The 16,435-nt window shown below is 47.7% G+C and overlaps 1 protein-coding gene across 1 annotated transcript in view; it reads left to right on the top strand.

Moving 5' to 3' along the window:
* The window catches only part of SETD1B (SET domain containing 1B, histone lysine methyltransferase), a 37,772-nt gene extending 28,514 nt beyond the window's left edge, over positions 1 to 9,258 (top strand). Inside the window, 3 exon segments of the mRNA XM_027853521.1 lie at positions 5,152 to 5,271; positions 5,437 to 5,574; positions 5,847 to 9,258. Of these exon segments, the coding sequence (XP_027709322.1) occupies positions 5,152 to 5,271; positions 5,437 to 5,574; positions 5,847 to 6,020 (432 nt within the window). The 3' untranslated portion in view covers positions 6,021 to 9,258.
* Positions 9,259 to 16,435: the final 7,177 nt, after the last annotated feature.

Raw genomic sequence — 16,435 nt, 5'->3', positions numbered from 1 at the left:
TAGAACATAGGAATATCAAAACTGAAGGGGATCTTAGAACGCATTTTAACACAGACTGTCCCAGGTGGGAAGTGAAACCTCCATGTTCTAGATAAAGACGTTGTAGCTCTGAATTGTTCTAGGGCCCTCCCTCCATCCTGGCTTCAAGGTCAACCGTAAAGTATAGATGGAGTGGGGAACCTGCGGCCTCGAGGCCACATGTGGCCGTCTGAGTCCTCAAGTGCGACCCTTTGACGGAATCCAAACTGCACATGTAGCCAACGTCAAAGGGTCGCACTTGAGGACTTAGACGGCCACAGATTCCCCACCCCTGGTCTAGGAACCTGGGAGCGTGACCCTCAGCAGCTGTGGGGGACAAGCCAGCACAGCACACCTTAATTAAAATCCCCCCCTTCTCCCAGAAGTAATATTTTTAGAAGGCCCCTGCCTCTGTCCTCCCCTCCCCTTGGGGTATCGTCGGTATCGCTTCTCCTCCTAGGCTGCCCGTCTCTGTTGTCTGCCCTCATTCGTGTTTCATCAGCATACCCCAACTGGGTCTTGCACATGCCCAGTCTAAGTATTGGGAGCAGACTCCTGTTGTCCTGGTAACCAAAGTGCGTTCCATCCTGGGGTTCTCCTAACTGATCTGCCTCTAGCTTGGCATTCCTGTGGCTCTGGGGGGACAGCCCTCTCTCACTGATTGTCCAGCAAATCTTGTGTGTGTCTCTGATCCAAGGTTTCATGTCTGCGCTCTTAACTCATTCTTGAGATAGGATGTTTGGCTAGGCCAACCCAAATATAAGCCATAGCTTCCCAAGTTGTGATCCATCCTTAGGCCTGGGCCAGCTGCTGCCCAAAACCATGCCCCTGTCCACAAGGAAAATGTATGGGGGTGAGCCCTCTGGCAATCTTGGTCTCACCAGATTTCCAGATTAAAGATAAGCTGGTCCAATCCACACCAGAACAAGTGGTTATCCAACTTTGGTTTGAAGACCTTCAGTAATGAGGAACTCACCCCACCCCCCGCCAAGGCAGCCATTTTTTTTGGTAGCTATACTGTGCTTTTCCACCTGGACCCCAACATCTTTCAGTTCTGCTTTGCCCTGTCTATCCTTCAGCTGCAGCCTTGCTGGAGGGCAGGGGTCCCCTAATCCTCTACTGCACAGGAAGGGCACCTCCCCTATTTCCCTTCTTGTGTCCCCCACAGTGATTTTCAGAGAACTTTGTCTCGGTCAGGAGTTCTTAACCTTTTTTTTGGCATTCTGGCCCCCTTTGGCAGTGATTCTGGTATAAACCTGTTGATAATCTTCTCAGTGTCATGTTTTTAAGTGCATGAAATAAAAGACAGGAGTAAAGTACCAAGGAATCCAAAAGTCCTTTTCCTCCCTCCCAATTCACAGAGCCCCTGAAATCCACCCACGGAGCTTCAGGGAGAGGCTCCTCTGGGCCCCCAGCCTGCCTCTCCTGCTCACCTGGGCTCAGCCCAGACTCTACGTCAATAGGGCATGACCTTTGTCACGGTGGTATAACCATCTCATTGTCAAAAACTGAAGCGAGCTGTTGCTACTCGACAGCCTTCCCGTGATACTTGGCATTCACTCTGCAACAGTTGCTCTCCATCAGTGGCTGGCCACAATGTTTCCCAAGCCTTGCCTCTGACTGCCTCCTTAAGCAGTCCCTTCCTGTGTCCGCCTGAGCCCTGTTGGCTTTTTTAACCAATCAGCTTCTAACCCTACTTTTCTTTTTTCAGCTCTCAGCTGCTTCCTCTTGGTAATTTTCTGTTGACACCCCCAGCCCCCCCCCCCCCCCCCCCTTGACTACCCCAAGGACCTTTCCCCTCTTATTATCCCACAGGATACAATATTATCAAATAAACTTTGGAATTCCTCCTTCCACACTCCCAGGGGCACTCTCTCCTCTTCCCAAGGACAAGGATTAACCCTTCCAAGGCAGATGGCGAGCTCCCCGTCTTTGCCATGGGAAGCCTTGAACATAGCATGGCTGCTCATGTTAACTACATGAGGCACATCTTTGCTGTAGAGATTTTCGTCACTGGCCAAGTCTAGGTACCTTCCAAACTCACCATTCTATCTACTCCCGGCAGTCAGAGCACAGGGGAGCTAGGTTCCAGTCCCAACTTTGTGACCTTGGACAAGTCACACTCTCTAGTTAGGCCTCAGTTCTCTTGTCTCTACAATGGGGGCAGGGGGGTAGACTAGATAACCTCAGAGGTCATTTCCAGCTCTATATTTAGGAGCATATAAATACACTACGTTGTGTCACGGCTTCAGGGTTATAGAAGAAACCTAGATTTAGCCAAGTACCTTATCAGCCCACATGTGGTTCTGGCTGTATACTGCTTTAACTAAAATTCCCTCTCCTCTCAGAAGAGAAGCATTGTAGTGTGGTAAGCCTCCGGGCCAGAAAACCTGGATAAAAGTCCTTCTGTCTCTTACGGGTCGTTTGGCCCTGACAAGTTATTTAACCGTAGGGCTCTAGGCAACTTTCTTAAGATGATAAACTGCAGAAAAAATCCCTGTAACAGTGAGATCACTGGTCCTAGGCCCTGAGCCCTTTTCTCAGAAATTTCATGTTCAATAAAAGCGCATGTGGGCGGCACTTTTCTCTCCCAAAATGCCCCTCAAGCAATGGTCCAGGATGACCTGCTCCTGTTCATTGTTTTATCCTCATTTGTTGTTATGCAGCCGTGTCTGACTCTCCCTTCGGGGTTTTCTTGGCAGAGAGACTGGAGTGCTTTGCCACTTCTTTCTCCAGCTCATCTTACAGATGAGGAAACTGAGGCAAACAGGGTAAAGTGACTAGCCCAGGATCACACAGCCAGTCAGTGTCTGAGGCCAGATTTGAACTCAGGAAGAGGAATCTGCCTGGCTCCAGGTCCGGTGCTCTATCCCCTGGGCCTCCCAGCTGCCCTTTCTCCTCATTATAATATCATTAATATAATCCTCCACATGCTAAGCATGAGCTCTGGAGAACAGAATCCATGGTTGTCCTGGCACAATATGAATTCAGTTCAACTCTGTTCAGCACCTACTATGTGCCAGGCGCTGGGGATTCCAAGACAAGAATGAAATGGACCCAGACTTCAAAGAGCTTAAAGTACTGGGGGTTGGGGGTGATGGAATATGAGACGTAGACAAGGAGATACAATGTCTCTACAAAGTACAGTCTGTTAGGGAATATAACCTATAAGCAAGTAAGTCAGTGCTAATTATATACAAAGTAATTTCAGAAGGGAGAGAACTGGGGAAGAGGAATCCGGAAAGGCCTTGGGTAGGAGGTGGTGTGAGTTGTGCTTTGAAAGAGACCAGGGATCCCAAGAGGCAGAGATGGGGAGAGAGGGCATTCTGGTGTGGAGCACAGCCCAGGCAAAGGCAAAGGCCTGGAGGTAGGGTGTTTTAGATGGAAGCCAGCCACAATGAAAGGATGGAGGGAGCCAGTTGTAGAATGCTTTCAGTTGTCTCCAGCCTGGTCTGATCCCTTATCTGCCCATGACCAGTGAATCTAGGTATCGGGTCCAAGGGCTGTATCTGTGCCTGCACTTGAGATAAGGTGATTACAAAAATGAGGATGAGGAGTTCTGTGATGGCAAGCTGAGGCCAGCCAGGAGGCTTTATAAGCAGCTGTTGCCTGAGCCCCTGACTCCTTCCTCTTGGCCCTGGGGGGTGGGAGGCGAGGGGTTAAGCCTCTTTCTTATGTAAAGCAGCAGACAGAGTTGTAGAGAGCAGATTGGAGCTTCTCTAATTTCTTTGGCCAGAACCGTGGCCATAGTCTTATATGGTCCAGTGTAGTGGCAGGACCCCCAGAGTTGGAGTCAAAAGATGGCGGTTTAAGCCCTCACTCTGCGCTTTTCCCTTGTGTGAACTTGGGCAAACGTCTCCTGGATCTCAGTCACATGGAGTGGTCACACTCAGGTGATACCCGGTTCTCTCCTGTTGTACGTTTTATGGCCCTATATAATCAACGGAGGCGGCTAGCTTGCTTGGTGGATAGAGCTCGAGGCCTGGAGTCAGGAAGACCTGAATTCAGATGTGGCCTTAGACACTAGCTGCATGAGCCTGGGCAAGTCTCTTTACCCCGTTTGCCTCAGTTTCTTCATCTGTAAAATGAGCTGGAGAAGGAAATGGCAAACCGTTGCAGCATCTCCAAGAAAACCCCATAGACACCATCGATGTGCTATAGTCCACTGGGTCACAAAGAGTCGTACACAACTGAACCATTGAACAACAATATTATAATCACTGACACAGAAGAAACTTCACGCCCTAGCAAGAAGAATGAGGAATTTGAGTTCAGAAATCCTAGCTCCAGACTATTCAGGTCTCTGAACCTCAAGCTTTCCTATCTATGTAATGGGGATAATCAGACTCAGATACCCTTCCCTCTAAGGCTACCTTCACAGCACCAACAGTATGCGTTTTCAGGATTTTCAAAGAGCTTTATATATGATCTTATTTTAACCTTCCAACCACCATCTGAGGTAGGTGCTCTGATTATCCCCATTTTACAGATGAGATTAAGTGATTTACCCACAGGTTACATGCAGAGCATATCTTGTAAGTGTCTTGAGGCTGGATTTGAACTCTGACCTTCAAACTCCTGGTCCACCATGGTAAAACAGTATCTACAATCTTCTGTCAGCAGCTACACCAGTAACACTATATAGATGTGAGCTGTTGTTACTATGTTCATTAAACTATCTCTGGGCCTCAGTTTCCCTGTTTGAAAAATGAGGGTGTTGGGTGCGGTGACCTCTCAGTTCCCTACCAACTCTTAACTCCTGATATTCAATTCAGTGAGCTTTTACTCTCTGGATAGACAGCAGTCAGTCCGCTAGCATTTTTTTTGTTTTGTTTTGTTTTGTTTTGTTTTTAGGTAGTTGGGTTAAGTGACTTGCCCAGGGTCACACAGCTAGTAAGTGTCAAGTGTTTGGTCTGAGGCTGGATTTGAACTCAGCTCCTCCTGATTTCAGGGCCGGTGCTCGCTCTACTGAGCCGCCTAGCTGCCCCAGCTAGCATTTATTAAGCTCCTGCTGTATGCCAGACACTGTTCTGAATGTTGGGGAGTACAAAAACAAAAGTGAAATCGTACTTTCCCTCGAGGACCTTACGTTCTCCTTCTCCTAAATGACCCTGCTTCTGCTCTTCTGCCCAGTTCCGGAAGAAAAAGCTGAAATTCTGCAAGAGTCACATCCACGACTGGGGTCTTTTCGCCATGGAGCCCATCGCGGCCGATGAAATGGTCATCGAGTACGTGGGGCAGAACATCCGGCAGGTACGACCCGACAGGCGGCCGGGGCCACCTGCCAGGGGGATGAGGGGATGAGCGAACATTAGCGTGGGTTCCAGGGAGCTGGCTGCCTCTGCTTCCCCGTAGGACAGAGGGGGAGATGGAGGCTGCGCACTCTACTTTCCTTCCCTTCTCTCCACCCCCCACCAGGTAATCGCAGACATGCGGGAGAAACGCTATGAGGACGAGGGCATCGGGAGCAGCTACATGTTTCGGGTTGACCACGATACAATCATCGATGCGACAAAGTGTGGCAACTTTGCCAGGTTCATCAACCACAGCTGTAATGTAAGTGGCGGGGGTCAAAGGTCATCCCAGTCATCTCCACCCCCCCCCCACCCAGATGCTGGCAGTTAGGAGGGGTGGGCTCCCTCTCTAGCAGCTGAGGGAGGACCTTTGGGTTCCCTCAAGCAGCCTAAGTCTTCCATTACCTCAATATTTCTGCACCTCAGTTTCCTCATTGGTAAGAGTGGGTTGGACTCGAGTGGCCCTGAGGTCCTTCCAGGGTCCCCTCTGCTCCTCTGCACCTGGGCCTCACTGGGCCTCTCCATCTTCCACAGCCAAACTGCTATGCCAAGGTCATCACCGTGGAATCCCAGAAGAAGATTGTCATCTACTCCAAACAACATATCAACGTCAACGAAGAAATCACCTACGATTATAAATTCCCCATCGAGGATGTCAAGATCCCCTGTCTGTGTGGCTCTGAAAACTGCCGAGGGACTTTAAACTAGGATGCCAGGGAGCTGGGCGTGCTTTGCCAAAAAAAGAAAAAGGGAAAAAAGAAAGCCCCACCCCGGTTCAGCCCAGCCCAGCGAGTTGCTTTGGGCACAGGCTCCTAGGAGCCCAGCTCTCCCCAGCCCACCCTCAGGTGCTGTCCCTCACCCCAGGCCCCGCTCGGGGCCACCCAACACTACCCACCCTCCTGAACCCTCCCTCCCTCCTCGTCCTCCTCCTACTTGTGGGGAAAGACGCTCCCTCCCTCTCTAATTTTTTAATTATCATCTTTAATTTTTTTAAAGTCACACAAACGTATCCCCTCTCCCGCAAATGCTGCTACATTTTTTTTTTCCTCCTCCTCCTCAAAAAGACATTTTTCACCATTCAAAAGTGGAGCCAGAGATGGAGGGAGAAATATTACGCTTTTTGGAAGAGAGATCGGGGCACAGAGCCTGGAGGAGGAAGAATGGGGATCTTGGGTACCAGGACAAAGGCTGTTGGCTCCCTGCCCTCAGTATGTTTTGGGAGCCCTCCCTTCTCTCCCCAATCCCGCCAACGTCCAGTTCTGTAAGACCCTGCCCTTCAGCCCTGATGTTAACCGTGGGATGCCAGAGGAGGGAGCAGGGAGTGGGGCATGGCCCTCTGTTCTCCTCCGTAACACTGTTCCTGCGGCCGTCACCCAAAGGTTGGTTTGGTTGAAGTCTCTGGTAGGGGATGGACCCCTGACCAAGTGGGACCTTGAAGGCCTTGTTCCTTGGGACCTTGGATGTTTTCTGTCCCAGTCTTGGGGAGCAGGGAAATACTGAAAGCCAATGGTTAATCTCCTGCCCTTTTTCCCACCCCAGTGTCTTTCCTTTTCTCTTGCCCAGCCCCTCCCCTCCCCCCAGCTCCTCCATCCGTTGGGATGGCCTTCAGTGCTCACTCACTCTTCCTCTTCCTCACTCGGTCTGAGCTGGGGACCTGCAGCTATTCATGTGGGGTTGGGGAGGGGGGGATCTGCTTGGCTTTTACTCTCTCTCTTTTTTTCTTGATCTGTCTTCCTTCCCTGGTGCTGGGGAGCCGGGCAGGTGCTATGTATAGGTTGAGAAGTGGGACAGAACTGGGCGTGGGGGAGCCTGGCTTCTTGAGGTTCGCCTTCTCAGACCGTGTTCCTTGCCCTGGCCTCCACCTCCCACCCCATGGCCACCCCTGGGAGGTAGCAGGGGGCATGCCTGGATCTCTAAAATGTTTACTTTCTCATTCAGATGCCAGCAAGAAGGGGGTGAGACAGAGTGGTCAGGGTGAGGGAGGGGGTCTTCCAAAGGAAACCAGGGCCTCACCCGAGCCTCTGGCCTGCCCCCTGATAGCCAGCAGCCAGGGCAGGGCCCTTTAGGTGCTGTGTAGTTTTCTCCCCAAGAGCCTAGGGAAGGGGACTGGCCAGGGGCCCGTGGGTGGGAGCTCCCCTAGTGCTTGGCCTGTCCAGGCTGGATCCTTCCCTGGGAGATATAGTGGAAACCCAGGGGAGAAGAGGCCGCAGGGCTGCTGCCCAAGGCTAACGTGCTTCCTACCCTCTGCCCTTTTCCCTAGTTCTTCTTCCTTTCTCTGCCATTACGGGTTGTCTTTTATGATAGGTGTTTCTCTTTCAGAAGACACACCACAAAACTCATCTGCTCTCTGCTGGGATCCCTGGGCCCGGGGACACCATTGGGCTTCCCTCACCTCATTGTCCACCCATCCGTCCGTCCGTCCATCTGTCCTAATTACCACCAGCCTGTCTACTTCTCTGTCTGTATCCAGGATCCCAAGGGTGGACCAGGGAGGGATGGGAACCCATCTCGAAGATATTTATATTGAAAAAAAAATGCAAACAGTTTCATTTTCTCCCGTGAGGAAGGAAAAAGAAAACGATTTTTTAATGTTGGACGGAAGTCTCCAGTAGCTTTCAGTAGGTGTGTCCCCATCCCCTCCACTCCAAAAACTTTCAGGATTCATTTCAATGCTTTTTGTGTATAGACCAGGAAAGACTAAAAGGACACATAAAAAAAGCCACAAGCATTTTGGAGTAAAAATCAACGCCTCATCTGTACATAGGCCACTGGGATGACCTTCTCTTGGGAACATTGTTTCTTGTAGAAACACGTGGAAAAAATTTTTTTTGAGGATTTCTTTGTACTTGGGGGGGAAAGCCCCGATAAACCCAACAACAGGGGGAAAAAAAAAACAAGTGAGTTTGTAAATACTTTATGAAAAAAAGGAACTTATTATAATTTGGACTCGTTTTTAGCAAGATGACAGCTTTCCCTCCGAGCCGCCTGCTGAAGCCCCAGCTCACGCGAGGAGCCGCTAGCATCTCTCTCTCGGCTTGTGTCAAGCTTCTTACCGTGTAAATTCTGTACAAAAAAAACCTTGGGTTTGATTTTGTTTGGGGGTTTGGGTTTTTTTGTTTTGATTTTTTTTTTTTTGGTTCTTTTTGTATGTGTGCCCTGATTGATGTGTGTCTGTATGTGTGTGTGTGTGTGAGTGCGTGTCCAATTAGACAAAATTAGCAGCATCGAAATGGAGGGGAAGACGCAGGCCAGCCCTAGCCCTTTCCTTTCTGTTTTGGGTTCAGGCCTTGTCTGCCAACTTAAATGTGTAAGAGAGAGAAAAAAAAGAATATATATATTTATTTCACAGAAGGAAGACGTGTACAGTGTGCGGAGAAGGGTCTATTTAAGCAAGTTCTGGATCCCAGCCCCCCCCAACTCCCCTAAGAGATGTTTCTCTCCCAAACTAGATTGGGGCAAGCACTAAGGGAGAAAAGGGGGGGAGGGCATAAGATGGTTTGAATGGGACCCCTCCCCCAAATCCCTCCCCCTTCACCAAGTTGGTTCCAAGGATGAGAGCAGGGAAGGGCCCCCTCCATCAGAGGAGGGAGGGGATTGTTTGCAATAACTAAGAAAATGCAGTCATTTTTAGTTTGATTTGATTTGACAAATTCTTTGCTTTGAAGATTTCTGCCTCTAGGTTTTCTTTTTGTTTTTGTTTTTTTGGTTTGTTTTCTCCCCCCCTCACCATAAAAAAAAAAAAAAGGCAATTGAATTTTTGGGCCATTTTGTGTATCTAGACCCCGCCCTCTGTACGTCACCTGTTTTTGAAGAAAAATGTTTCTGTTGTGGGTGCATCTTGCTGTAAATACTTGTTCATATTTTTGTGAATTCAATACTATGTACCATTGTATTATAGTAACTTTTATAAAGCAAACCCTAAATATACTGACTTTTCTTACAGAAATCTGGCCTCTTTGGCTTTCTTCAGTCCAGCCTCTGGAGGGGGGACATCCCCACCCAGGAAGAGGCAAAGGGTAGGGTGAGGGCTACCTGGTGGCCCACAGGAATCCACAAAGAGATGGACTTCTGTCAAGTGTAAGCCAGGGGGATGATCTGAGTGGTCAGGAGCTGCTGGGTTGGCTAGAAAGGTGACTGAACTAAGTTGAAATGGATGGAGAGTCAACTGTCAAGGCTTATTACCTGGGTTCCCAAGTACAAGATGAGATTAGATAACATTTTCTCCCCCCACCCCGAAAGAAAAAGATCCAGGGGTCTTAATGGACTACAGGCTCAATTCAATTGACAGAAGCCTCTGCCTTCAAGAAGTTTTTATTCTACTGGAGAAGGAGAGAAACAACCTGTACATGGGAAATTAACACAAAATAGATACAGTAACTTCTCAGGGAGAATCAAGTACTTCCTGTAGGAAGTGAAGATCAAGGCCAGCTTTGAATGGGGCATGGAGATCAGATGTCACAAGTCATGTACTGGGGCAGTTTGGCTGAGATCTGCGTGGTAGTAATCGCCGTCTTTGGGGCAGCTAGGTGGCGCAGTGGATAGAGCACCTGCCTTGGAGTCAGGAGGACCTGAGTTCAAATCTGGCCTCAGACACATAACACTAGCCAAAGAAGAAAAAAATAATAATTGCCATCATTTAGACAGAGCTTTGCCTATATGATCATGTTTGATCCTCACAACAACACCATGGAAGAGTGCTATTATTATCCTCATTTTACAAGTGGATAAACTGAGGTGCAGAGGGCAATGGCTTGCCCAACTCAGGCAGGATTTGAATTCAGGTCTTTAGTGACTCCACATCCCCCTAACCCACCAAGGCCTCTATGATAGTAAAATGGTAAACCTGGAGAGATAGACTGCCTCTAGATTGTGAAAGATTTTAAATATTGAATAGAATTTGTATTTTATCTTAGAGGCAATTGGGAGTCATTGAAACTTCTTGAGAAGGGCAGGAACATGATTAGATCTCTGCTTTGGGAATGTTAGTTGGGCAGCTGTATAGAAGATGAACGGTGGGGAGTAAGGTGGGAAGAGGGGTGGGTGTGTGCAGTAGAGCTTAAGAGTATCAGCGATCTGATATGGCAGCCAGGAATGAAAGCTCTCTTAGCCTGTATTGAGAGAAGTGTGGTGTTCAAAACATATTTGGGAATACCGTGCATGATTCTGGGTGAGTACTGTGTTTTAGACAAACTGGAGCACCAGTTCTCCCAAGTGTGGCCTGGGGGTCCCAAGACCTTTCCATGAGGTCAAAAAAACTTCATAAGACATTTTAATATCTAATTTGGCAAATATTGATAGATATTTACGTCTAGCTCCTTGGAAGTCCTCAATAGTTTTTTGTTTGTTTTTGAAGCAATCAGGGATAAGTCACTTGCCCAGGGTCACACAAATAGTAAGTGTTATGTGTCTGAGGCCAGATTTGAACTCAGGTCCTCCTAAATCCAGGGCCGGTGCTCTATCCACCGCGCCACCTAGTTGTTCCGTCCTAGTTGTGTTTTAAAATCGATGTTTAAGAATGTAAAGGCATGGGGGCAGCTAAGTGGCACAGTGGATAGAGCACTAGCCCTGAAGTCAGGAGGACCTGAGTTCAAATCCGGCCTCAGACCAAACACTTGACACTTATTAGTTGTGTGACCCTGGGCAAGTCGCTTAACCCCAATTGCCTTTAAAAAAAAAAAAAAAAGAACGTAAAGGCATCCTGAGATATTTGAGAATGCCTGAGCTCAAGGGAAGCCAGAACATGGAGGCTAGGATGGTGAAAATAATGAGAAAAGTTGAGACCCAAAGAACTTCTACTGTGTAGCCTCAGGAGCCCCCATAGAGGGGTGGGTGAAGGACAGCTGTGTAAGTGATGGATTCACTTTCTTTTGTTTGGTCCAGGAGACCAAAACGAAGAGCAAGGTTTGGGGAAAGGGGAAGATTCAGTGAAACATACTTAGGCTTAGGGGGAAGTCAATCTTACAATGAGAGCTGTCCAAGGGGAAGGGGCTAACTGTAGTATACCATAAGCAAGAAAAAATATACCTAACACAACATACCTCTCAAGACTGCCCTATGGTGTCCATTATGGCAAAGGACTATTTAGAGAATCCTCTGGCTTAGAGAGTAGTACTTGATTTGGAATTGGACGACTTGGGTTCAAATCCTGAAACTACCTAATGTAGAACTGTGTGGCCCGGGGCAAAATCACTCCTCTAGGCCTCAGTTTTCTCATTTGCAAAATGAAGGAATTCAATGGCTGTAGATCTATGCTAATTTGTAATTACTTTAAAGGAATGCTCAGTTATTTCAGTCTTGTCTGACTCTTTGTGACACTGTTTGGGGTTTTCTTGGCAAATATACTGGAGTAGTTTGCCATTTCTTTCTCCAGCTCATTTTATAGATGAGGAAACTGAAGTAAACAGGGTTAAGTCTGACTCTTCATGACCCCATTTGGGGTTTTCTTGGCAACAATACTGGAGTAGTTTGCCATTTCTTTCTCCAGCTTATTTTACAGATGAGGAAACTGAGGCAAACAGGGTGGAGTGACGTGTCACACAGCTAGAAAGTGCCTCAGGTTGGATTCGAACTCAGGTCCTCCTGACTCCAGGAGAGAGCTTCTTAAAAGGAAATGGGGGGGAAGAGGGTTGAAAGAGGAGGGAAATGAGGAAGCAGTACATTCCAGCTGTAGGAGACAGTTTGTGCAAAGGCACATGGGTGGGGAGATGAAGCACACACTAGAAGCAGTGGGCTTAGCGTGACTAAAATGCACAGTGCACGAAGGACAGGAAAAATGAGTAAATAACCTTGGAAAGGTTGACTGCAGTCAGATGACGAAACCGAACAGGAGAGTTTGGATTTTGTTCCAAGGGCAGCAGGGGAATGATATGATCAGAAATGTGCTTTAGTCATGCCTAGTAGGCACCTAACACATGAATGCTCATTGATTGAACACAGTCCTTTAATAGACAAAGAAAGCGAATCTTAGGATGTAAGTGACTAGTCTAATCTTAACAGATTGGATTAGAACCCAGATCCTTTGACTTCTAATCCAAGGCTCTTGCCAGTTAACCCAAGAGAGGAGGGAGCTTCCAGCATCACAGGAAGGAAGACCGTGATTAGCTCTGCTCCGGTTCCAATAAAGACTGGACAAAAGAAAAGGGCTTGCTTGCATTTCCACGTTGGGGACGTGGACAGGAGTCAGCCTCTGGATTTGGCTGCTGAGGGAATTGATAGAATCCATATCCTTTGGGTTTTGGTGGTGCTCTGTTTTGTTTTAAATAGAAGATCCCCTCTGCTCTGTATTGCCCTTGGTAAAGGTATGGGGCTGGACTGGAGTACACCTAGAGGCTCCTGCTGGAAGCAGAACATCTAGGGTTGAACGTGAATTCTCGTTATTGGTTGGTTTTCCCACCTCTTTCCTCTTTCCTCTATTACCTTCCATCTCCTCCATGTATATATTGTATGTTAATTAGTACCTAATTAATTCCTACTTATTTACACGTCTCCCTTGTTAGACTGTGAGCTACCCGAGGGCAAGGACTATTTTTGCTTTCTTTTGCTTCCCCAGCACTTAGCCCAGTGCCTGGCGTACAGTAAGGGCTTAATGAGTGCTTATTGACTGACAACCTCTAGACCTAGATAGAAGAGAACCCAGGAATCTGGAAATCATTGACTCACTGGCTGGGAGGTGGGCTTTGCTAGAATGCCTTATTTTTTCCCAGCCCACCTCCCCACCCCGCTTGTGATGGTATTTTAAAGGAACCCTGGAGGTACCCTACCAGCCCCTCAGAGCTTTGCCTGTGGCCAGCCCTATTTTCATACAATGAAAGCGTAAAGCATTGCTGACCTCTAAATTTTCAGGATTCTAAATCTGAGGAACACGCATCAGTGTTTGCATAGGTTCCCTATACTTTCAGAACCAGAATAAAAGCTTAAGGATTCCTTACAAACCTGTGGAGGTCACTTTGACGGATGGACCAATTGACCTACTGAGACAAAGTGGGGAAGAACAGAGCCCAGGAATTGGGAAGTCCTCACCTGCTCCTCTCTTTCCATAGATACCCAACTCACCCCTACCACAATGGGCATTGTCATCTAATGTCGCCCATGACTCATTAAAAATAAATTGTTAATGTTCTTTTTTTTTTTAAACCTTATTGTTTCTTCATGCTGACTTCCTCCTCATCCCTCAAAAAAGGCTTGGAGCGAATAAGTCCATTCAAGCCAAACAAATCGAAACATCGGTCACGTCTGACAACGTGCGCCCCATTCTGTACCTCCAGTCCACCACCTCTGCCGAGAGAGAGAGGAGGCATATTTCACCATCTGACTTATGAAGATGTGATTGGTAGCTCCCACCAATGCTTCTTGAGAAAAGAAAATGGATTTTTCCTCCTGGCCTGGAGACCCTGGGTTCAAATTCCAATCCTATTACTTGCTACATAAAGCTGGAGCCAATTAATAACAGCTCAGGAGAAATGATTGTTAAATTTTCAACATGAGCCTTTACTCATCAGGGATCAGCAAAAGCCACAAATCAAGACTTCATTTATTGTTTTGGTTTTGAAATTTAAAAAAAAGCAATGGAGAAAATGTTCCGAATGCAAATTAAACGGGAAAATGCGTCTCCCAGAGAGCCAGTTGTTAAACCCTTACCAGCACACCCCCACCCACATGCTGTTTTAGGGATATCTCTTCACTATGAGAAAATGTACCTCCTCCTTTTTTATAGAGGTAGGAGACTGGGGGTTAGGAGCACTGTCTGACTATAAGGTCAGACTCTTGCTACATCAGCTAGGTTTGCTAAAATGCTCTGTCCCCCCTGTTTTCCGGTGCTTACTACCTACATGGCCTCCCTTGGGCAAGTCATATAACCTCAGTTTCCCCATATGTAAAATGAGGGGTTGGATCAGGTGGCCTCTAGGTCTCTCCTCTCTCTAAAGGAGGGTAGAGGAGAAGGGAGATGTGGAACTGAAAGTGATATAGAAACAAAAGATGTCAATAATTTTTTTTTCCTAAGGAAAGTCACTTTTACCGTAGGCCTCAGCATTATCCATGTATAAAATCAGGGGATTGCATTAGATGACCCCGAGACCCCTTCCACCTCAAAATTCTAGGACCCTTTCATCCTATGGCAACAAAAGCCCAGCCTAGGGCAAGGGAGTCCTGACCAACCGTACAGATACTCCTCTATGAGGGCCTTACAATTCCATCTTTAGCTGTTAATTGTTTGGGTCAACTGCAAACAGTAAGAATGATAAGCATTATCATGGCTCCTGTTTATACAGAGCTTTCTGGTCTGCAGAGTGTTTCACAAACATCTCATTTTATCCTGGGAAGTAGGTACTATTATTATCCCCATTTTTACAGAAGAAGCTGAGAGAGGCGGAGTGACTTAGCCAGGGTCACTTGGCTTAGTGAGTCTCTGGGGTCAAATTTGAACTCAGATCTTCCTGATTCCAGGCCCAGCACTCTACTCACTGCACCACCTACCTGGTAAAATCAGTCTTTCTCAGGGAACAGTTCAGCTGGCATTAGATTAGGGAGGGGAGGTTTGTAGGTGGGGAAGCCCCTCCTTATCAGAGAGGTCATCCACCAGGTGATGAATATTTTTTTTAACCTCACTAAAGCATGAAACCAGAGGGGTTTCCATTAGTGAAGGGAGTAGCCATGCCGAGGGGATCATTTGCTATTTGAAGTCTGAGTTTGGGGGCTGGGTTGGTACGTTCTGGAACTGGTTTCAAAGAATTGGCCTGAGGAAAGAAACCCTGCAAAGGGGGCAGTGAGGGAATGTTGAGAGCCTTAGGGGAAGGGGTCATAGAGTCAGGAGAAATGAGGAGAGAGACAGGAAACAGACCTCTGGTTTCACCTCCATAAGGAACTCCTCAGAGGAAACTGCTGCTGTAAATGCACAGCTGCACCTTCTGACACTTGGGGGCCCAGAGAGGCAGCCAGAGCATAAAGAGTGCAGTGGCCGTCCTAGAGTCAGACACAGCTAGTGTGGGTCAGAGGTGGGACCGAGTTCTGCCCTTGGATCCAGACCTGGGTGATGCCTGGGAAAGGGAGGGCTTGGAAAATGAATTTAGAGATTGCTGGAAAGTCAGGACTGAGAAGGGCCTTAGAACAGAGAATGCCAGGGCTGGGAGGGGCCTTAGAACAGGGGAGGTCAGGGCTGGGAGGGGCCTTAGAACAGGGGAGGTCAGGGCTGGGAGGGGCCTTAGAACAGGGGAGGTCAGGGCTGGGAGGGGCCTTAGAATATAGGATGCAAGAAATGTTACTGGAATATGGACGAATCACTTAGCCTTTCCAAGCCTCAGTTTCTTCGTTTGTAAAATATGCATAGTAGTGCCTGAAGCACCTGCCACATGGATCTATGGTAAGGATCTGCACAAGTGCCCCCTTCTACATGAGTCCTTTCCTAATGCTGCCAGCTGCCAGGACTCTGTCCCTCCCCCAATCACCTTGTATCTATTTCGTATATCCCTAAATAGGTAAGCATTATGTCCTCAAACTAGATTGTAAGTTCCATGTGGGCAAGGAAAGGGTTGCTTTCACTTTTCTCTCAGTATTCCCAGCATCCGAGCCTGTGCCTGGCAGATAGCAGGTACTTAATAAATGCTTTTCACCGATTATTCATGTAAACTTTTAAAAATGCAATATTAATGTCAGCTCATCTTACTGAGTGCTTGGAGCTGTTTCCAGCTCAGTGAGTCACTTTCTTGTAAAGCATCCTGGCATTGGCACGGGAGCTGGAGTCTCTACCTGGCTCTGCCACCTTGGAGAAGTTCTAGGGTCACAGAGCCACAAGGGACCTCGGACTTGTCTAATCACCTCCTTTTACACGTGGGGAAACTGAGGCTCAGGGATGAGAAGTAGGGAGCACAGCTAGGGGAGAGCACTGTAGCCAGTCAAAGCACTTTGGCTTGAAAAGAGGAGATGGAGCCAGGTGATCACTACATTTGATCCCAACTCTGACATTTTGTTTTAAGCCTCCCTCCCAGCTCCCAGCTTTGAAATTCTCTGCTTTCTATGTTCTGAGGTTCTTTCTAGTGCTAAGGTTCTATGTTCCAGGGCCCCTCCCGCTTTTCACATTCTTGGAATCTGAGATAACTTTTAATTTTCTTGTGAGCATTTTCATGTAG

This window comes from Vombatus ursinus, unplaced genomic scaffold (assembly GCF_900497805.2).
Source record: "Vombatus ursinus unplaced genomic scaffold, bare-nosed wombat genome assembly UNPS02009994.1, whole genome shotgun sequence".
In the NCBI taxonomy this organism is placed as follows: Eukaryota; Metazoa; Chordata; class Mammalia; order Diprotodontia; family Vombatidae; genus Vombatus; species Vombatus ursinus.
Note: the sequence above shows the minus strand (reverse complement) of the source record. Positions and strands in the feature narration are given on the sequence as shown.